Genomic DNA, 21,940 nt, shown 5'->3' with positions numbered 1-21,940 from the left:
TTGACATGAGCTGAAAGTAAACTCAAATCAGTTGTCATCTGGAACTACAATCAAATCTAAAACTATGTAATCCACTGAAAATTCAGGAATCCCATAGCTTTACAAAGAATGTCAGGCATGGCAATCTCCATTAAACTTATGTGCCAGTTGGTTATAGCAGTAAGCATTAAACAGTTAGCAGCCTTCCTGATTCAGGAAAAAAACCTGAGCAGCATAACAGACATTTTAGTAGTCAAAAAGAAATAAGTATATATTTTTGAAGAACCTTATATTTAGGGGACCTACTTCATCTTTTCATTGCTTTTAGTTGCCAATATGGTTTTTTTTACTTGTCATCTCCCTCCCCCAACACAAATCAAAGTAGCACTGACAAGAAAACCAAGACCAAAGTTACTACACTACCTGGTGTTAAAATCATAAAACTGATCTAGTCTCCAAATAAAACTGACCTCTTAAAGCTACTGCGTATATTTTGTATCTCACTGTTGTAGCTCACACTGTTGATAATGGTTTGAAAGGCTTGGACTGGATCAATAAGCTGACCCCATACTTTAGATCCGAGCTGATCCAAAATAACCATGAAACAATGCAGCGCTGGCCAGAAGGGGTCAGTAGACTCATCTGAAACATAACAGTAACATTGGGGAGAGTTGAAATGCAGGAGTCCTGAACATTCTTAGTCTAAGTTGAAGTTGAAAGCAGTTGGTTTTCATTGATTTTTCTTAAATACTAATATAAAGATACGTATTCTAGTAAGTTGTAACTATACTCTTTAACCTGGAAAAAGGATGAAAATCACCAACCTCACTTATTTGTACAGACAAGACACTGCTCCTTCTGCAGTAACTGGGTAACAGTAACATTTCCCACCTCGATGAATCTAATTCTTCCACACTGATTTTTGCAGTGCCATTCTAAGAAGTGGGTAGAGCTATGACAATTTCTACTTCAAATTCAAGCTAAAAGCAACTGGCTTTCCTTCAAGTATATTCTTTCCCCTTCATATAAGGTAACATCATACCCTCAATGAATATATTAAGCTCATAAAGACCTAGTCATTTGAGACACAGCCCTGATCTTGAGGTCATGTGCCATTCCTGGGCTATGCCATGACATGTAGCCTACAAGAATGGCCCAAGGGCTGCTAGCCTAAATTCCCAGCTGCAAAAGGGGTTCCGTCAAACAAATGGGTGGAAGAGTCAAATTTTAAGCAAGTTGTAGCAATTCAGAAGAAGGTGTTTCTGTCAAGTCAAACCATGCCACAGTGAAATGCACATTCCCATACAACCTGTACATTAAATGCAAACAATATGGTACAAGTTACAGACTGTCCTCTCAAAACCTCTAAGCCAGCCTTATGCAACACACTGCCATTCCTTTTCTATTTAAGAGTTTAAATGTAATTTTTTAAATGTTTGTCAGTATTACTCAAGTATTACACAATATTGACCATCTTCCAGAAGATAAATAAGCCTCAGCTGAAATCAACTGAGATTCACTACTAAGAATTCACTAAGAACTTCAATAAGGAAGTTTGATGAAGACAAAAAATAGGCTATGAACTGCCTTAATCTCAGTATCAAAATTAATTACCAGCAGCTTCTTTCTCCATGGTGTGAAGTATAGACTGCATGAAGTCATTTTGTTTGTCTGGACCCAGTAACAAGGAATCCAAAGCTTGCTCTTCCAGCACTGTAAGCAACATACAAATCCCTAAAAGAAAAAAAAAAAGATGCAATTTGTCCACATATTTGCAAACGTTTGTACTAATTTTCACCAAATCAAGGATGTTTCCAACACCATTATCAGTGTAACACCTGACCAAAGAGATCAGCAGCAACATGAAACACACTACTGTTGTACAACATTCAATTTTCCCATTTGACTTGCCTCAAAATAAACAGCACCTATGAAACAGGAGAGCTCTGACTTGAAAGAAATGTTTACGAGAAACTACATGTACAAATTCATTCCAGATCATACTCACCTAGCCAATAGTTTTTGTAGTTGGCAGTATCATATAAGTGAGATGGCAGAAGGATGAGTTTGCCCTTTTCAACCACTGAAGATCTGTAAATATCCTGACTCTCAAAAAGCCCCAACTCAATAACTTTGAACAAGCAAGTCAGCACTTCCTGTAAGTCATAGTAATCATCTCTGTCAACCTTGCCTAAATTCCTTGCTGTTAGAATGGCCCATCGACGAATCTAAGGATTGAAACAAAAAAGTTATATATTAAGAATAAGAAAAAAGAACAAATAAAATCACAATGCTGTAAGATTAGGAAACATTGCTACTACAAACAGGACAAAAGCGTGTTTTTACTAAAGGAAGGTCTCATAACTGCAAGAGTGGGCAGTTGCATAAGGAAAGGCGGAGAGCTGGGTTTGTTCAGCCTAGAGAAAAGGTGGCTCAGGGGAGACCTTATTTAAAAGGTGGCTACAGAGTAGACAAAGACTCCCTTTTTACAAGCAGTCACACAGAAAAGATATGGGTTAATGGTCACAACTCCCGAAGAAATTCCAACTGAACACAAGAGGAAAAACTTTCACAATGAGAACAACCAGCCATTGGAATAATCTCCCCAGGAAGGGGTGGATTCCCCAATGTTGGACACTTTTAAGATTCTGCCATTCTACTCTAGGTCATGCTTTGCCAAGAAAGGTGGGACTAGGAGATCCTTGAGGTCCCTTCCAACCTACTCTGTGAGTCTGTGAAACAAAACTATTTGGGATCTATGTGACAAAAAGGCAGCATTTGGTTTTGTACTTGCTTTATATTACCTAAACATTGTTTTTTCAATTAGATAATTGTATACTGTAACAACAGGTGTTAAGTTGTGCTGTCAGCACAGGACACTTGTCCACACTTACCTTGGTGGAATTATTCTCTGACCTACTGAGAAAACTTCAGAGTTTGAGCAAGTGTAAAGATGCTATTAAATTTTTTACTGTTTCTTAGGACATGAAATTTTTAACTCCACACTGGTGTTTAAATAAGCCAGCTGAACATCTGTAACTTCCATTGACTAAATGCAAACAGCAAAGCGATTCTAGAAGAGTTTCTTCAGCAAGACTAACTATATTCCTAATGAAATCTCATTTTTCTATATATTGTTAAATACAGAAAATCAAACACTTAAAATTCCGAATGCTACTATTTTCATGTTCTTGCCATTAAAAATAATAATCTATCCTGATGCCATTTAAAACTAAGTTTTAATGGAATAGAAGTAACTTACCACTTCATTTGGGTGTACCAAAAAGAGATAAATTCCTGGATATTTTTCAAAGACCTGAAAGGAGCTGTGACTTCTTTCCATTTTATACAGCGCTTCTACACACAGCTCACCTACAAGGATAAAACGCTTACATTAAAGGGTAATTTATATGCTTGCAAAGAAACCCAGGCGACAAAATAAATATAAAATACATATACACACACATACACACTAGAACTTCAGTTTAACTGCTACTTGTTATTTTCATCTCCTTCAGCAGAAATAATACCATTCCTCTCCAACTGTCCATGGTAAGATACATACTGACTCTCTCATGCAGCAGCAGATATGGATATTTCAGTACTTCTAGAAGGGGCACTCGCAGGTTATTCTCAAAGTCCGGGCCCACATAACCAGACAGCTGTGTCTGTCCATTCTCATCGACTACAAACAACTCATCATCTTCTCCAGCTTCTTCTTGCATGGATTTCTCAATGTGGGCAACAAGACGGGAGGTTTCCAACTCCCACAAGGCCTATTCAGAAGGAAAAAACAATTACCCAAAGTGCATTTGTGAAGAAAGCACTTAAGGACATTTATCATCACATGCAGAAACCTTAACTAGACTTTCAAAACTTAAAATTTCATTTAAAAAGTTTCTTTCCAAGTGTGGTGTAAAATGATGAAGTCTTGAGGTAGAATTCAGATTGTGTGAATCACAAAACCCTCACTTCAGAGCTGGGATTATAAAGTAATTTTTAAGAGAATGGTGGTTTTATATTTTTGTTAAATATTCATCAACCATCTCAGTTGTTATTTCAGGCCAGAGGTTAGTCACAAAACTTTGTTTCCCTGGCCAATATAAAGAAGTACACAATACAGAAAATAATCATATGTAGGAAGATAGGAAAAACTTTTTTTAAATCTTGCTTTCTCACATATTTTGTAATGTATTGGTGAAGGGAGTTAATGTAAAGAATGCAAACAGACTGATTGACTTGCTGAGTATTTGTAGCAGATTCAGCTCACTTAACATTACTCATCTAAAGTAAATTTCTCCCAACTTCAATTAGAAACCAAGGTTATTTCCTACAGCTAATAAAACTTTCAGCAGTTCAGTGACTCCACCTATTTCCAATCTATACTCAGATGAGATTACCCTCCAGAGAAATCTAATTTAAAGAGCAACCTTTTAGACATTCACATTGTGAACAATTGTCTACAAATATTCATTTTACACACATCTATGGGAAAACAAGCTTTCCAAAACGTAAAACTGGGATACTAGTGAGAGAGAATTACAAAAGGCTTAAGATAACAGAGTTTTTAAACTTTGATTGGTTTTAATCGCACAAGATTAATTCCGGGTTGAGAGAAATGAAACACAATAAAGAAATCTCAACTAATTTATTAATACAGGAGAAAATATAGAGATAATAAAAGATACAGTGAAGGATATTTCTGATGTTTCGTTATCTTACCAACCCCAAAGACCATGTAATGACAATTAGGAAACCAGCTCCGAGAAACATCATCGCAGTGTGAGGTGGCAGACTCAACCTTAGCGGGCATCCTCGTGGAGGCAATGCTGACCTAGGTGCTACGAGGTTCTGTCTCCCCATGTTGCATGAGGCTCGGGCTTTTATACTACCAAAAACACACACTCATTCTGATGTAGGGGGCCAGCCTACATCGGAAGTGGTCAGCTATACCTAGAAAGGTCTCCCAGGGTCGAGACTTTTCTGAGGACCAGCCAAAGCGGGACCTTCTGCGGAGGAGCCAAAGTGGGACTTTTCAGGGAGGAGCCACCACAAACAAACAGTACTTTTCTATTTTTTTGTGTGTTTCACCACAGACCATCTATTGTCACTGACACAGTCTGGCAGGTGTTCTTTTCTGCAGACAGCAAACCACCCTAGCATGAATAAAGTACGAGCTATAACATCTAGTCAGCAACTTCCCACAACTGTTTTAGTTCTTGTTAATTTGAATGTATGCAAAACAAGATGGTGTTCTGGCTTTACAATGAGCTCTTTGCAACACAATATATAAAAAGCAAAACAGTTAAAAAGCCACATGACCTATTCCCCAACACCAATAAACACAACCCCTGCACAAAACTTCCCCCTACACTGAGGCTGGACCACAGAAACCTCATTTGAACGTTTCCTTGCAGTCTGAGTCCTCCCTCTCTGGTTGGAGCCAAAACTCCAAGACAAGGGGTAATGGGTATAAACTGGAACACAAGAGGTTCCACTTAAACTTGAGAAGAAACTTCTTCTCAGTGAGGGTGACAGAACACTGGAACAGGCTGCCCAGGGAGGTTGTGGAGTCTCCTTCTCTGGAGACATTCAAAACCCGCCTGGACACATTCCTGTGTAACCTTATCTAGGTGTTCCTGCTCTGGCAGGGGGATTGGACTAGATGATCTTTTGAGGTCCCTTCCAATCTCTAACATACTGTGATACTGTGATACTCTTAATTACCTCATGTAACCTTGGCAGTTTTTCCTTGGCTTTGTGGTATTCAAGCACACACTCCAGGCAGTAACAGAGATCTTCATTGGATCCTTCAAGATCTTCCAGGGACAACCGTTTAGAAGCATAACTCTTCAAGAACTCAGTGGCATCGGGACCACTAGGTGTACACCATCGACACGTGCTCATTCTTTGCTTGGAAAGAAGGAGGAATTAATGGAATTTCAAAGACTGAAAGCAGCAAAATATGCCCTTTTGGCCACAACAGTACCTAGTTTTCAATGTGATGAGTTTCAGGATTTAGGTAACTGATTGACAGCGTACATGCATATGTTCTTGGGTGACCTTATATTATACAGATACACACAATTAAACAAAGGAATGCAGATTAAACCATTAAATTAACATTACAGAAAAAGGTCTCCTGAATGGCAAGTGTTAGAAGTAAAGCACTGAAAGTAAGTCAAATTACATCATTTGCAAACTATGAAATAACATGTGAAAAGTGACTTTACATTGCAAAAGCAATCCCTCATCCACACTTAATGCACGCTTTCCAAGACTGCAATGCTGGAGTTCATTATATTGCTTTACTGGGATCCGTGGAATTGAGGTCTAAGGCGTACAAAACGTAATTAGCTTTCTTTCTTAATCTCCTGCTAAAATTTAGGTCAACAAATCCCTGTTGCCAAAAGCAAAATATATTTGTGCAGAGCTTTCCTGTCATAGTTGTTATTACAGTTAGAAAACATCATCAAATTCTCACCACAGATTGCTTCCTCTAAAAAGAAAAAAAAATCCTAACTAAGCAGCAATACAGTCATCACAGATCATGACAGTATGAACAGCTCAACTGAAGACTAGGAAAGCATGATGACTTGAGCCAAGTATATAAAAGGGAAGATAATAATTACTGTGCTATTTAGCATGACAAAGAATGAAAAAGGGAAAGTAGGTACAGGTGGTATTTACCTTTGGAAAAGGAAGCTATTTGTTGTGAGGGTGTGCCAGGTAACATGAAGACAAGTGTGCTACTCTGCAGCTGGGAAAGGGGGCTGACCCCTCCAGCCACACATGCCCTCGAGTATCTTCAGTAATCCATCTCCTGGAAATCGAGCCTTGGTGGCATTTCAGAGACCTAGGAAAAAAAATGTAAGCATCAGAAATAGGTTAAATTCACGCGTTATAGACTAAGAATGGCTTTGGCACTCAGATTAACGTGCTTTAAACTAAACAGCCATCCACTGAAGAGCCAAGTGATTTGCATCTGAATCCCCTGGGGACGCCGAAGGCGGGCAGCAAAGCACTGACCCGACTTTCCCTAACAAAAGATGGAAAACTTCATCCGCGCACGTTAAGCGAAGAAACCGCTCCCATAGCGCGGCCCAAACCCGCCTAGCGGCGAGCAGCAACCTCCGCCCAGCACCGGCCCCTGCCCGAGGAGAAAGCGAAGCGGCGCTTTCCGTTTCCCCAGTTCCTCCACCCCAGCGCTCACCCACCGCTCCTCCGCCGGGTCGCCCGCTGCAGCCGAGAAGAGTGCCGCCGCTTCCCGCCGAGCGGGCCCAGCCGAACACCGCGGGGCAGAGCCTGCCCTGAGGCGGCGTGAGGGGAGCGTGGCCTCCCCCGCGGGAGCGGCAGCGCGGTCAAGGCGGGAGGCACCGCCCGCCCCCTCCTCACCTCACGCAGCCCCGCGCCTCTCGCCCCTGCCCGCCTGCTTCCGGCAGCGGAGCCCCCCCACTCACCCCTCACTTCCGGGACGCCGCAGGAAGTGGGCTCCACCCTCCCCTCTGGCGGGAGGGACCGCGAGCAAAGCCCGCCCCGCAGCGGCGCCTTAAAGGGACAGTGAGGAGGGGAGAGCTTGTGAGGGGAAACTGAGGCACGGGATGGCGAGAGGGGAGCTGCACTGCGGCAGTAACGCAGGCGGTGTTAGCGTCTCAAGGAGGGGGTTACTGGAGCACTAATACCCCGCTCTAGCTCCACAATCGAGCCAAGCAGGGGGCTTTCCCCAACACTCTGAAGTGATAACCCCTCAGAGAAGCTTCCTCAGAGCCTCTGAAGCAATGGAAGCCACTGCCAAGCTCTGCTCTGCCTGCCATCCAGGAACAGAAACAGGCAGAAAGTGGCATGAAGGCGCTTGGCTCAAGGGGTTGTGTCCCTGCCCCATCAGCTACTGCCCTTCCAGGCCCAGTAAAATGCTGTTCCTGAGGTGCTCCAGGGATACAGATTAGCTGCCTTCCCTCAACTTCTTGTTCCAGACTTTACAGAAGAACTGGGTGAAGGCACCATTAACACTCCATAACTCTGAAGTGCTTCTCTACTGCAAACACAACTGTCTGTCTCTGATTTTGATAATGCCACGCAGCTGAGGCTTCTTTTTTAACTCTGTAACACCATTCAGGCCCTTAACACACCAGGGAAATGCTTGAAGCAACACATCTGCTTGAATCACCTGAGCATTTAGGGGACATGCACTGCTTTTTAGACTTGAAGGGTGTGTCATGCTCTTATTTATAATGCAGCCTGGTGTGTTATTTCCCTTGCCATTTTGTGGCCCCGGTTTGGTTTTTTTTAAACCCCTGCATGGCCTTACTCTGTTTTCACTAAAATTCAAATACCCACACTCAACAACAGCCTCCCTCTAGCTTTCTGAGATGATGGCAAAAGGAGAAAGCCTTGAAGATGCCTCAGAAATACATTTCAAAAGGTGGTTCTGAAGCCCAAAACCACAAGATAACCAAAGTACAGACCAAGATAGCAGAGCTAAAATAGACATTTAACTTGATAATTCTGACTAGCAGATAGCTACTTTACCATAGAAATGTTATCATCAGGATGAGCCCCATTTGAGCTCTCCCTGAACTAGAGCTGGACTGTGTGCCTTACTAAGAGGTCAGTCCTTGCCTAAGACAAACACATCCCTCACTCATATGACTGAGAGCATGCTGAATTCGTATTAATGAAATGTTAATAATCCATATCACTACATTAATTACTGAATTTGTATAGATAATTCTATTAAACATAAACTGTGGTCCAAGTCCAAGACTAATACTGGGCCTAGCTGCAAATAAGCACCATCAGGAGTTCAGAAAGCAAGGAGGTCCGCTCTGAACCTCATGAAGTGGAAAGGTCTTCCTTACCCTTTGCATCTCCAGTCTCTTTGTGAATCATTCTAACTTGATTCTAACTCTATTTTCCTTTCTATGTTTCTTCCACGAAGTAATAAAGTAAACCTTGCCATCAAACTGACTGATCCGCTGTTAAACTTTGTAAAATTCCATCAAATTTATTGAACTCTTGTCAAATTATTATTTTACCTCAGTAAAACATATTCCTGCTTCCTTCTTTTGAGTGAGGTGCATTCCACTCATCCACAAGTTTCCCTTCAAAGCAAAGGATAAAATAAATCTTGTTATGCAGCTAGAAGTTTATTTCCATGAGATCTACTCTACAAACTCTGTAACCACACAAGAAGATTCAGATGATCTCCATCTTCCAAGAAAAGAAGCATCTTGAAAAGTACAAACTCTTAGTTCTTCATCTTTTAACCTTCAAACCTGTAAGGCAACAGACGCAAGTCAAAGACCTAAATTCAAGGGAGCTGGTATATGTTTCCTTCCTCCCACCCTGCCAGCCCCATTTCATTTCCTGTCTGGAAAACTTACCCTTCCACCAGTGGCTGATCTCCTGGGGTGTCCTGCCTGTCTCACAAGAATCACACTGGTTTTATCTTCAGAGAGACTAAAGGCACAGTTAAACATGGGAAGTTCTCAATTAACATCCTTTGCTACAAGTCAATGATAACTATTAAAGAAGGAAATTCTCACTTATCCAAATGACCATCAAAAATCAGTATGCCAGAGACCAAGTTCTCCTGCCTTACTTTTTAATTACAGCATATAGGAAATATAAACAAACCGTACAAATACTTTACAGGAACAGGAAGACTTTTAGGTTGTTTTTTTACATTCACTCCGTCAATGTACAAATAATGATTCTAGGCAGACAGTTAGACGTATCATACAAAGCCATGAATACAACCTCATCTTACCCCTCAATTTTCTTATTAAATGTAGAAACTCTCCTTGGCACAATAAAAGTATAAATATCTATATACACACACACTATTTTGCCTCTGTATTCCAAGTATTAACAAAAACATTTTAAATGCATTATTTTGCTTTGCCTGAAATGAGATTACCATTTATGAATAGCGATGGACAAAAATCCCTTCTCTCTACACGGCTGATAGTAGTGTCAGTCTACACCAAAAATAAAAATCAGTTGCTTTTAAGAACGTGATACTTGTTATAAAAAACAACCCCAAAACAACTCAAAGTTGTGCTGTTTCCATTAATACAGATGATTAAGATTTGTTTATTACAGAGATTTAAAAGGAAACTAAAAGTCCTTTCCCAAGTCCATGATATTTTAAAAAGATTACTTAAAACATATTAAAGTTCTGAAAATCAAGCTCATGCATAAAGGCTAAAGAGCAGCTTTCAACTCCACAGAAAACAAATCAGTTGGAAAATACTGGTTTTGAGACATTCAGAAAGTTGAATGCTTAAACTGTATTTACCTGCCTTCAATATGAAACAAGAGAATCAGACATATGTATCTTTACTTTCTCCATCACTAGATATCCTGTGTACCTGCAGTTGTTAGTCTGTGCCCACTTTCAACCAGATCCATTTTACAGTTCAATGTGCACACTAGGGACTGTCTTTAGGGCAGTCAATTAATCACTGTCTTCACTGGTGTCAAAAATGTCACTGAGTAGGAAAGCCTTCTTCCGTTGCTCAGGTTCTGAGTTGTCAGGACTAAGGTTTTTCCCCTTCTCTTTTTCAAGCTTTTCTTCAAGTTCTGGAAGTTTCTTTTCATAAAGGTAATCAATAATTTCTTTGGGGGAGAAAAATAGAGAGAAAAGTAAACTAAATTGTATCTATAGGGGAAACGGATGCCATCAGGAAGCAAGATCCCACAGAAGTTATTTTGTCAGTGTTAAATGCAAACAACAAAAAAAGCACTGCTCCAACACACACACACACAAAACTAAAAAAGCAGTCAGAAAACATTTAAAGCCAAGGGATCAAAAAAAAAAAATAGAAAGAGGTTCATAATCACTGCATGAAGATGTCATTGAAAGTAAACTTATTAAAAAAAGGCATTCAGTAAAATAAGTACAAAGCCTGAGATATCAGCCGATTTACTATGACGTAATTCAGATAGAGTAAGTATCCTCTTAGATTCAAGTGGAAACGTTAAGGAGTATATACAAACAGCTGGGATACTGACCAGAAAAAGTCTTTCTTCGCCATAAAGGGACACAGGAGACTTTTAGCTTATAAAATTTTGCTTGAACATAGGCTTTAGGGACATCTCTGAAAAAAGAAGAGTTCAAAGAATTAGTGGCGCAAGGAACTATTACGAAATTTTGTTGTTACTGAGTTACCCATTCATGAGAGTGATGCCAGTCAAACAGTATCTTGGCTTTAGATAGAGAGATTTCAAATCCTAATTAAAACAGTTTTTCAAGACAGCAATTCCCCTTGAAGGTAAAAACCTAAACCATGCCATCATACATACGTATTACGTGTTTAGTGAGAGAGTAAACGAAACTGAAAGTATGTAGAAAACATCAAAGGCACTGTACGGCAAGTACAGCATTCACAGCAGTGGTAGTTTCATGTTCAACGCTTATTTTGTTTGGAAGAAAACTATTATATTGTATTACACATTCCTATAATTATCCCTTTTTCCAATATGTGGGGATGAACACCTGGAAAAGTCTTTTATCAAAGACTTTAGCATAGACTATATAACAGTTTTAAGCACAAATACGCTGGGAATACAATAGGGGTTGCCTGAAGTGGTTACAAGTGGTTTCAGAGCTTACCGGCATGGTTTATTGCTCAGTGCTATGCAAGGATATATGTATATTGTATGTTATCAAGCTAAGTGAATGTTTTCTATAGTTGCAGAGCTCTAAGAACTTTATTCCTTTGTCGAATTTTTAAGACAGTCTGCTTCAACAACCCTTTGTATCCATAAAAAGAGGATAAACAAAAAAATAAAAGAAGATTTACCCAATAGTATCACTAAGTTCTTCCCAGTTTACTTCATTAGGATCCTCCACTTTCAGTTCATGCAACCTGGGAATATAATACAGAAGCAGTTTGTAGGCAGAATTCAAGAAATAATTCAATAATACTCACAACCCCCCCAGTCAGAAGTCACAGGACATTTTGTCCTAAGGAAGAGCAGTTGTGAAACCTGTACGAAACTGCAGACATGCCATTCTCACCCTGCAAGCCTTCATAAACACAAACCAGAACAGTAAGAAATACAAAAACATTCCAGTACTTCTGAACTATACCTTTTAATAAGATTGATTTTGGCTTGTAATCCTTTGGTCCCCCTACATAACTGCCGTCCTTTGTTCAACTTGTTTGTTAAAATTGTAATCCTATGAAAATATAGAAAAAAAAAGTTCTTATCATGTCAAGAAATGCCAAGCATCAAAAGGAAGTGTCTTCAAGATGCTACTGCTGCCACAAAGCAGCAGAAATCAGGCTTCACTGTCACAGCAAGAACAAAACTCACCACAGCTAATGAAGTTAACTTCATGTCTGATCTCAGACATATTTATGATGCCTCTTCTGTAACCTACCACCTATTTATTTCCTATCTTACTGAACAATCATCATGGCACAAACAGTTTTGGCAGAGAGTTAAATACTCTCCAGCTCTCCAGAACACATTTTACTATCTCAATTCTATATAAAAACTTACCATTTCTGTTTACATTGTCTCCAATATCGAGTTCCCACTTTAGTTTCAATCTCAGACCATGGTAATTTCTGGTACAGTTTCTCACGGTCAATTAAGATCTCTCTATTTGAATTTCCATCTTCCACTTCTATTCTTTTCCTAATCACCTCCTCCACTGCACGCATTAACTTCTGGATCTCTTCCTTTGACCAAGGGCCATAATTAGTAGCTAAAATTGAAAAATAAGGTTAAGGCATAATTTATCAAAAACAATTAGTGAAAAAAGGCAAAAGCACACTTTTATAGAATCCTAAAATTATTTGGGTTGGAAAGGATCTTAAGACCATCTACTTCCAAACCCCTTGCCATGGGCAGGGACACCTTACATTAGACCATGTCTATTCTTATTTACAGGACCAGTTTCTTAACACACTTCCTAGAAACCTCTACACGCCAAATCTGAAAGAAGAGCTCAGCCTTATCACCAAATCTGGTTGCCAAATTCCTCCCACCTTGCCCCCAAAAACATCTATTTAGACATCAGTTTCATTTAATAAGAGTTCCATTGGTTGCATTTCTTTTCTCTTTTCCAGACTGTTCTTATCCCTTCCATATGCAAATGCAGTAAGTGGTTTAGAAAAAAGAACTACCACCACAAATTAATTTAAAAAAGAAAAAAAAGAATCCATTCCAGGGATTTTTTTCCTAAAGTTTAGGGCACATACAACAAACATTTAAAATAACTGCTGAAGTTGCAATACACATAATGAACTGCTTTTCTTAAAATTACATACCTGACTTGATTTCAGAGTATTTCATAGCAACTGAGAGGTTAGAACGGGACATCATCTCAGAAATCTTCTTCCAATCATTGCCATGCAGAGCATGATACTGCTTCAATTTTTCTTTTTCTTCATTAGTGTACCTGGTTGAGGAAATTGGCAAAGCTTCAGCTGCAAATTCAAACCATTCCAATATCTTAAAACAGCTGCAATCTTTACAGATGTTTCATCACTACCATTTCCTGTCACACTTTAGAACAGAAGAATTGATATGGACCAGTCAGAAAAATGAACTGTCAATTAAGATGCAGCAACTGGCACAAATCAGAGATGATCTTCATTTATATCCATTTTCTGTGGTCAAATAAACCTCAGAGACTGATATCAGTGTTTGGAAACACTTTCAAGTTACTCACCTCCCTTTATAATTATTTGGGTCAAAGATCTTCCTTGCTCGATAATATATCAGCCTCCAGGGTCGTGGTATGCCCTCAGCTAGAAGGTAAAACGATTTATTTAAGCAACATTTCTCATAGAGGTGAGGCCACTTTCAAAAAAAGCCAAAACTAAACAAAACCAAACCCCAACAACATACATTTTTGTGACCATGCTAACAACGACAGATTCTCTCCAGTCAAGAGAATGTACTGTACAACACTCCAGTTAACTGCACAGGGAATGGCCTGAACAGAATCTCCTGAGGAGTTTCAAAGATGTAATTGTTATGACCATAGCAAGACTGTGAATGCTGAGTGCTGGTAAATAATTGTGTACATGCCTGTGCACCTGTATGTGAATATTGAAAACTGAACTTTTAAACTCTCAAGCACAAACCTAGGTACAAATTGTATGGACGGGCTGTACATTTGATCCAGATGCAATTAAAATTTAGCTAACATGCTGAATACTCCCATTAATAGAGAGACATAATTTCTTTCTGTTTCTGCCATCACTCACTCCATCCTAAACCTGCCATCTATTTATGTGCTCTAGGAACAGTCAAGAATATCACACAGCACTCAGTCACACCTGCCATTAATAAGTTACTATGCTTAATTATAGCCTAGCAAATAATGCACTTTAGGCCACAAAGCCCAAAGGCAAATTTGGAAGTCTGTAAGTGCTGCTGGTCATGATGATATTTTAACCTCTAAACTTTGCAAACCCAAGAAAAGATAGCAAGAACAGTATGTGTAGTTGATAATCTATACAGCAATCTCAGCAGCACGCTCCTTTTTTGCCTAATTTAGCAACATTACTGCTTTTCTATACAGAAAATACACTGTGCTATCACCAGGTTGTGGAATGTAACATTCAGCCATTTGCACAAGGAACTTAAATACTCACAAAGTTTTTCACAAAATAGATATTCTGCTTTCAAGCGATTGATGGTTTTTTTCTCTTCTGGATACCTCGAGGTAAACAGGACTTTCTCAGCACTATCTATTCCAGTCATTTCTAAGAACTCTTCAATATTTTTCCTGATTTGATTATTCTCCTTCTGGGAAAATCTGCCAAACTTGACAGCAAGACCTAAAATGCACAGAAAGTTTTATTAAATAAAAAAGAAAACTTCAAGTACCATCTCTTGTACATTTCAGGGTTTAACAAATATAACAAAAGATCAATTAACTCCAAAGGTGAAAGAAAAAAATGAAACAGACCAAACAAGAGCTGGAAGCAGGGAATTTACACATATACTTTGGACTGTAATTCAGTAATGAGGAAGTTGTTGCTACCAAGCAGAGAAAGAGAAAAGGTGCCTATTACAATGAACTGAACCAGACTCCATGGATGCGACAGACACAGTACAAAAACTATGTTCCCTCTGTCAAAGCATTAGCAGAGCTGCACAGTCCTTCCTCACTGCTACAATATTTTGGAGACCTCACCTTGTTTTTTAAACTGTTTAAATCTCATTAGGTCTCTTCCAGCCATCTTCATGACTGAACTGTCTGATATATTCCTCACATGAGGAATAAACTCTTCCAGTTCCTGTTTTGCAGTATCCAAATCCATGAATAAACACATGGTAGAGTTCAGGTACTCTTCATCATCATCCAGACTGCCGTCATCTGTGGTTACTGTTCTAGTAAAGGAACTATTCTGGTCATCCCTTCTAGTTGATGCCAATGGTTCTGGTGTCCTGATATAAAGAAAAAAGAACGGAAAATACACCACTAGACCTCAAAACCAGTGATTTTGTCAGTATCTCTACCATTAAAAGAATGAACATATTCATTAAAGAAGAAATACTTCACACATCAACCCCTTTGTATTCCCATCTTTCAATATAGATGTATTTATTCAGATTTCTACAGTTACAATACTCAAAAAGGTTGAAGCTTTGAAAAATCACACCTTTCCCACAAAACTCTCACACATGGACATACAGAAGAAACAGTCTCTCTTGCTATCACTGGCAACACAGAACTTTTTTATCTGTCTCTTACTAGTGGTCTAATTGGGGGTTCTACACACTGCAAAAGCACCAAGAGCTTGTCTGCGGTTTGGGTTGGTAGGGACTTTAAAGCACATACAACTCCAACCCCCCGTCACAGGCAGGGACACCTTCCAGTAGAGCAGGTTGCTCCAAGCCCTGTCCAGCCTGGCCTTGAACACTGTCAGGAATGGGGCAGCCACAGCTTCTCTGGGCAACCTGTGTCAGGGCCTCACAGGGAAGAACATCTTCCATACAGCTAATCTAAATCTACCCTTGCAGTTATAACAAAGCTCTTAAAGTAGGTCTCTGTTACACAGCAATATATTGTAAAGGGATTTGGAGCCGTTTTTAAAAACTCATACAAAACAGACTGAAGAAAAATCTGAGACCCAAATAATGTGACAGAAACATGGGGGAGAGGGGCTGTAAAAAAAAAAAAAACAAACACAAACAAAGCCTACATACATTACATCAGAATCTGAAGAGCTTTCCTCTGTGATAAAAGCTCTGCTTTTTATCTTCTTAGAGCGCACTGGAGGATTTTTAGGAGGCTGATTAGCTGCTTTAGTCAGCTTAGACAAATTAGCAGGTACATCCATAGAATCTTCTCTCCTGGCAGGAGAAGCATCACAGTCACCATCTTCATGCCGTTGCTGGGACGATGCCACACCATCCGCTTCTGTAGCTAATGGCAGCTCTGTGCCTTTCCCTTGCCTGTTTTGCTCTGCAGGTGACAACAGTGACTGGTCAACAGTTACATCTGCTGCTTCTTGTATATCTAGGGTACTGCTGCATGTTTTCTTTTTGTTTTTTGATCTTTTACTGCCATTTTTACCATGTGTTTCTGAGGTAGGCAGCTCATGTACCTCATCCTCTTCAGATAATTTCTCTTTTCTTTCCTTCTTCTTTACAGATGGTTCTAAATAAATGCATTCAGGCAGCTCACCTACCTCATCCTCTTTAGGTAATTTCTCTTTTCTTTTCTTCTTCTTTACAGATGGTTCTAAATAAACAGATTGAGGCAGCTCACCTACCTCACCCTCTTCAGGTAATTTCTCTTTTCTTTTCTTCTTCTTTACAGATGGTTCTAAATAAACAGATTGAGGTAGCTCACCTACCTCACCCTCTTCAGGTAATTTCTCTTTTCTTTTCTTCTTCTTTACAGATGGTTCTAAATAAACAGATTGAGGCAGCTCACCTACCTCACCCTCTTCAGGTAATTTCTCTTTTCTTTTCTTCTTCTTCTTTAAAGGTGGTTCTAAATAAATGCATTCAGGCACCTCACCTACCTCATCCTCTTTGGGTAATTTCTCTTTTCGTTTCTTCTTCTTCTTTAAAGGTGGTTCTAAATAAATGCATTCAGGCACCTCACCTACCTCATCCTCTTTGGGTAATTTCTCTTTTCTTTTCTTCTTCTTTAAAGGTGGTTCTAAATAAATGCATTCAGGCACCTCACCTACCTCATCCTCTTTAGGTAATTTCTCTTTTCTTTTCTTCTTCTTTAAAGGTGGTTCTAAATAAATGCATTCAGGCACCTCACCTACCTCATCCTCTTTAGGTAATTTCTCTTTTCTTTTCTTCTTCTTTACAGGTGGTTCTAAATAAACACATTCAGGCAGCTCACCTACCTCATCCTCTTTAGGTAATTTTTGTTTTCTTTTTTTTTTCACAGGTGGTTTTAAATAAACGTAATCAGCATCAATCTCCCGACAAATATCAGAGCAACTCTGATTTACTGCAATACAAGTTACAGCATTACTTTCCTCATCCGTATTATCATTATGATTCCACTTCTTTTTCTTCTTTTGCTTTTGGGAAGCATCCACTCCAGTTTCATTACTAATGTTACTTTCCAGTTCTACACAAGAATTACCTAACAAAGACTGCTGCTTCTCCTGCTTCTTTTTTCTTTTCTTCTTTTCAAAGCCTTCACCACTCTGTGCTGCTTGATCTTCAAGCAGAGGTGGAGAAGCAGAGCAAAGCTCTGCATCCTGTATGCTTTCTCTTTTGTCATTTTCATGTTCCTTATATTCTTTGTGTTTTCTCTTTTTCTTCTTCTTCTTCTTCAGAAAATCCTGAATTTGAAAATCATCTGCACTTGCTTTTTCTGTCATCTTTTTTCTTACCTTAAATAAAACATATGGGGTTTACTCAAGTATTATAATTTATGCATCGTTATACAGCTAAAAAAACAGGAAAAAACAAAACAGGCCCCCTCCCCCCCCAACATTAAAATACTACAAAATAATTCAACATTATCTTAGAAACATACAATGAAGATACTTACTTTTCAATGCAGCTAATTTTGCAGTGGGACTATGAAAATGTGATGCCTTCTTCATCAAACAAATGTGCATCACAGCTGTATTCTGCTTTAAAATTGCCTTCCTATAACAAAGATACATTTCAATAACTTTAAGTTAATTCTGAATAACTAAGCAAAACAGACTACTACATTCATAGAACCAACTAAATCAGAAAACTCTTTAAGATCAGCAAGTCCAACCTCTACCCCACCACTAATCCATGGCACTGAGGGCATCTTCTACACGGTTTGTGAACAATTCCGAGGACTGGACTCGACCACTGCCCTCGACAGCCTGTTCCAATGCCTGAGATTAGGAATTGTTCTTAATCTCAATCTAAACCTCCCCTGCTGTAGCTTTAAGACATTTCCTCTTGTCCTATTACTCTGCTTCCAGCACCAAAACAACAAACTAAAAATAACCAAGAAATATTAAACTAATCAGCATTAAAACCAACTGCCCTAGTTAGAAGCGTGTGTCTTCCTCCACGTTCCGACAGGCCCAAGCCCTAGCCTAACCAGGACCTGCCAGCTCCCACAGCACCCATAACCAGCACCAATATGCACACATCAAGGCCGCGGCAGGCCTAAGGGCGGGCTGTGAGTCAGCGCCCCCCGCCCCCGCCGCTCCCCTCCGCCTCTTATCCAGAACTACCGAGGACGAGGGAGGCACCCGGAACACACACCACAGGCCTCTGTGTGGCACCGGGATGAACCGAGGCGGGCGAACCGCAGCTCCCAAGGGCCCTAACGCGCTCCCGCCCCGGAGTAGGCCCTTCCGGCCTCCACCCCCCCGATAAAGACCGCGCACAACCTCCAAGCCGCCCGCGCTCCCGGTAATCCCACCTTAACACTGCTCCCACTGCACCCCGCTGCCGGCCTCTCCGTTCCGCCTTCCCCCCACAACAGAGGAAGCGTTCCCAGCCGGACCTAGAAAAGTGACGGACCAGCGGCGTGTGACGGTGGTTGCTAGGAGACGGGGCACCGCCATTCCCCCCCCTCAGCGCTGTCGGACTGGAGCTGGAGATCCGCGGCTGAACTCTCCCGGCTCCCCTGCCACAGCCACCGGCATGACCAGTGCCACAACCGCGGCCACGCCGCCTGCCTCAGCCCCGGCTCCCCCCGTCGCGGTGCGGTGCGACCCGGGCAGCGACATGGCAGGCGGCAAGGGGGCTGCCCCGCGGAGACCGCTGACCCTGGCTGAGGTGGAGCCCGGCAGCGAGAACGAGCGGCTGGGGGTGGCCCGAGACAGCATGTTGTGCAACCCGCGCATCATGAAGGTGAGACACACGGTCCCTCCCCACTGGCGCCGCTCTCTGCCCGGGTACTACCCACACCTCGCCGCTAGCGGCGGACGGGAACCCGGAGAACGGGGAGGGGTAACGATCCCACGGTCAGCCCCTTGCACCACAGGCGAACAGAGCAAAAATTGCCTGCTAAAGCAAGGGGGGAGTGACAGCAGCTGAAAACAGAGGTTTCCCCCTATTAATTTATATGGCAAGGAGGGAAAATCGCGCTTCCTCGCGGCTCCTCCTCGAGCAGCTCCGTAGTTGATCACCGTTAAGCATGCGGTAGGCCCCGGCTGGAGACCGGCGGCAGCGTGGGGGGGGTTTCAAACCCCGCTGTCACCCACCCCAGCAGCGCGGTTCCCAGGGGGGGGACACAAACCCTGACCCCTATATTCAGATTTATAGATCGGCTGGGGAGGTTACAGTCCGTTCATAAACCCCTGACACTTCTCACCTTACCAGTCCCGCTGTACCCCAGTCCCGTGGATAGGCTGAGCTCTGGGCGGGACTTGGAAAGCTTCAGGCAGGTACTTGACTGCAAACCGACACCCACAGAAGGTCCTGCTCTACCCTCGCCCGCCCTGGAGTCCCGCATCCCCTCCAGCCGCAGCTGAAGTACAGCTCTCGTCCCCTGGATGGCACTCGCAGAATGGCTTCGTGCCCCGAGCAGCGCTTTCCCGTTCCAGTCTCTCCCCCCGCGGCCACGCCGCCGGCCCGGTGCGGAGCCCCCCGATGCTCGGGGTCGGGATCGCCGCTCTGGAGCGGTGCGGAGGGAGAGGGACAACGGCTGCAGCCCCGCGGCTGGCACCGAGCGGTTCCACCGGCTGCGCTTTCCCTGTTGTCCGGGGGAGGGCAGCCAGCTTCGCTCAGAGCGCTGGTTTCCCACCACAGCCAGCGGTGACATTTAGAAGCGGCTGTACAGTGGAACTCCAGTTCCCTTGCTAGCCCGGCAGCGGCAGGCTTGGAATTCAGCCGTAAATTTTCGAAATTTCACAGAAAATTTGAGTCTTGCAATATTGATTTTTTTTTTTATTTTTACTTTTAGCTTGTGAAACTCTTAAATTTGAAATTTCATTGGGAAGGCAAAGAAAAAAGTAGGGTTTGCATCGTAACTCGAAAGCAGCTTCACTTTTCAAATCCACAACTTGTACTTCATTTCTTTTCCCTGGATGCTCTGATAGGAAATGGCAGGATCTTTGCTTAGAAGTGGGATCAGTGTGAGATTTCCTCACCTACCTGTGTGTTGTCCCCCTCCTGCCAAAGAGCTGCTGTAGGCAGATGTGGTCAAACCTCCCCAGGGTGGAGGAAGCAGCCCTATGTCTTCTCCAGCCCTCCAAACTGCTTCTTAGAAAAGTGTGCTAGTAAATACATCTTTAGGTGAGGCATGAATATGAATCAGAAGAGAATATCATTATATGGCATTTCAGGTATGTGAAGGCATAATTGCAGTGGTTGGGTTGATCCTGCTTATTTTCAAGATACATTTACATTCCCTAAGTTGAAATAGGCATAAACCACCCATCAGTGTTGCAAATCCCAGGTCTACAGATATAACACTGGGGTAATCCTAAAAAAGGGCAGCTCCTCTCCTGTACTGTCTGTGTTGCAGGTAGATTATATGTGGTCATTAAGATTACACTGATTGATGTGGAAGTTCTGCCCATCTGAATGGGAGCATTTGGTCAAGCACTGTCTGTCCCCAGCGCTCAGCTGATGTCTTCTCTCCTCAGTTTTAGGGCTTGAGTTTTTTCTCAGTGTAACTCTTGCAGAGCATCCTGGTAGTGGGAATTCTGAGCAGTTATGTATCACAGGATGTTTTAATAAGACCCAATCTGGATTTCTATCTGGCCAAGTGAAACTAAAGGTTGAGCAAGTTTTGAGAAAAAGTAGTGTTAAATTTTAGCATTCTGGACAACTGTTGTTTCAGGGCTTCCTTGCAGGAGGTGTCCTTCACTGTAAGCTAGCCAGGAGGGATACAGAGAGATCTGTATCCACCTGATGCAATCCTTCAGCACGAAGTAACACAGCTAATAACAGAGGTAATTTCACCTTATTGTAACTTAGGTTGTAAAGTTTCTGGAGCAAACTTCAGATCTCCTGCCAGCTGCCTTCCCTCAGTGCATTGTGCCCCACTGAATGCTGAATTTATCAGTGTGTGTTTCACTGCCAGGAGGTGAGAGTGACAGGATGGCAGTTTACTGGATAAGCACTGACCCTCAGCCAGACCTACTCACTGGGACCAGTAGTGGCATACACACAGCATTAGCCCTCTGCCACATCTCCTTTTCATGCTTCCAGCTGCAGTCTGGGACCTCTTCCCACCCCAGGAGAGTCCTGGGGAACAGACATTTTTGGACAGAGTTGCCAAAGAGGATGGCCAGCAGATCCCAACCCTCACACTGTGCAGTGCCACCTGAAAACCAGGGACACAAAAATGGTTCAGAAAAAAGGGACAAAAGGTTTTGAGACAACTGCTGCTTGGACAAGTGCTTCTGGCAGCAATGGGTAGGCACTGAGGAAAGCACAGCTCCACCAGCTGTTGTGAAGGTTCACCAGACAGCAAGTACACAAGAACCTGAGGCCCAGTAGTGATGGATGGGACACTTAGTCCCTGATCTTCCTTCCAACTGGCATTCAGTCCCCAAAACCC

At 41.9% G+C, this 21,940-nt stretch overlaps 3 protein-coding genes across 15 annotated transcripts in view; 1 reads left to right on the top strand and 2 right to left on the bottom strand.

Moving 5' to 3' along the window:
• Positions 1 to 10,438, bottom strand: part of SETX (senataxin) — a 31,568-nt gene extending 21,130 nt beyond the window's left edge. For 2 of the 13 annotated variants that reach the window (XM_080630840.1, XM_080630843.1), the window contains exons 1-9: positions 9,363 to 9,423; positions 9,015 to 9,254; positions 6,670 to 6,835; positions 5,707 to 5,892; positions 3,545 to 3,755; positions 3,242 to 3,351; positions 1,988 to 2,207; positions 1,594 to 1,713; positions 450 to 621 (exon numbers count right to left, since the gene is read on the bottom strand). In XM_080630840.1, the coding sequence (XP_080486966.1) occupies positions 450 to 621; positions 1,594 to 1,713; positions 1,988 to 2,207; positions 3,242 to 3,351; positions 3,545 to 3,755; positions 5,707 to 5,886 (1,013 nt within the window). In that variant the 5' untranslated portion in view covers positions 5,887 to 5,892; positions 6,670 to 6,835; positions 9,015 to 9,254; positions 9,363 to 9,423. Of the gene's footprint in view, positions 1 to 449; positions 622 to 1,593; positions 1,714 to 1,987; positions 2,208 to 3,241; positions 3,368 to 3,448; positions 3,484 to 3,544; positions 3,756 to 4,701; positions 4,812 to 5,706; positions 5,893 to 6,669; positions 6,836 to 7,192; positions 7,386 to 7,439; positions 7,457 to 9,014; positions 9,255 to 9,362; positions 9,485 to 9,898; positions 9,953 to 10,279 lie in introns of those variants that run through there. The other 11 variants (XM_080630846.1, XM_080630845.1, XM_080630844.1 and 8 more) reach the window with 11 other exon arrangements.
• Positions 10,428 to 18,895, bottom strand: TTF1 (transcription termination factor 1). Its single transcript, XM_080630852.1, has 12 exons — positions 18,848 to 18,895; positions 17,984 to 18,084; positions 16,162 to 17,822; positions 15,146 to 15,399; positions 14,601 to 14,786; positions 13,670 to 13,748; positions 13,266 to 13,396; positions 12,493 to 12,700; positions 12,077 to 12,166; positions 11,787 to 11,852; positions 10,996 to 11,081; positions 10,428 to 10,599 (listed from the first exon to the last, which is right to left on the bottom strand). The coding sequence occupies exons 3-12, from the start codon at positions 17,808 to 17,810 to the stop codon at positions 10,439 to 10,441; spliced, it is 2,910 nt and encodes a 969-aa protein (XP_080486978.1). The 5' UTR covers positions 17,811 to 17,822; positions 17,984 to 18,084; positions 18,848 to 18,895; the 3' UTR covers positions 10,428 to 10,438.
• A 114-nt stretch (positions 18,896 to 19,009) lies between these two features.
• The window catches only part of CFAP77 (cilia and flagella associated protein 77), a gene marked incomplete at its 3' end in the record, with an annotated part of 60,220 nt that continues 57,289 nt past the window's right edge, over positions 19,010 to 21,940 (top strand). The window contains exon 1 of the mRNA XM_080630712.1: positions 19,010 to 19,281. Coding sequence (XP_080486838.1) covers positions 19,072 to 19,281 — 210 coding nt within the window. The 5' untranslated portion in view covers positions 19,010 to 19,071. The remainder of the gene's footprint in view (positions 19,282 to 21,940) is intronic.

Source organism: Psittacula echo, assembly GCF_963264785.1.
Source record: "Psittacula echo genome assembly, chromosome: 16".
NCBI classification, from domain to species: domain Eukaryota; kingdom Metazoa; phylum Chordata; class Aves; order Psittaciformes; family Psittacidae; genus Psittacula; species Psittacula echo.
The sequence above is the reverse complement of the archived record's forward strand: the minus strand, read 5'-3'. Positions and strand labels throughout refer to the sequence as shown.

Coding starts and splice junctions, on each gene's coding strand:
- TTF1 (XM_080630852.1), bottom strand. CDS start 17,810: ATGACAGAAAAAGCAAGTGCAGATGATTTTCAAATTCAGGATTTTCTG. Junction 13,397..13,669: donor CCAAATAATTATAAAGGGAG/GTGAGTAACTTG, acceptor TTCCTCAACCAG/GTACACTAATGAAGAAAAAG. Junction 12,167..12,492: donor AGACAATGTAAACAGAAATG/GTAAGTTTTTAT, acceptor ATATTTTCATAG/GATTACAATTTTAACAAACA.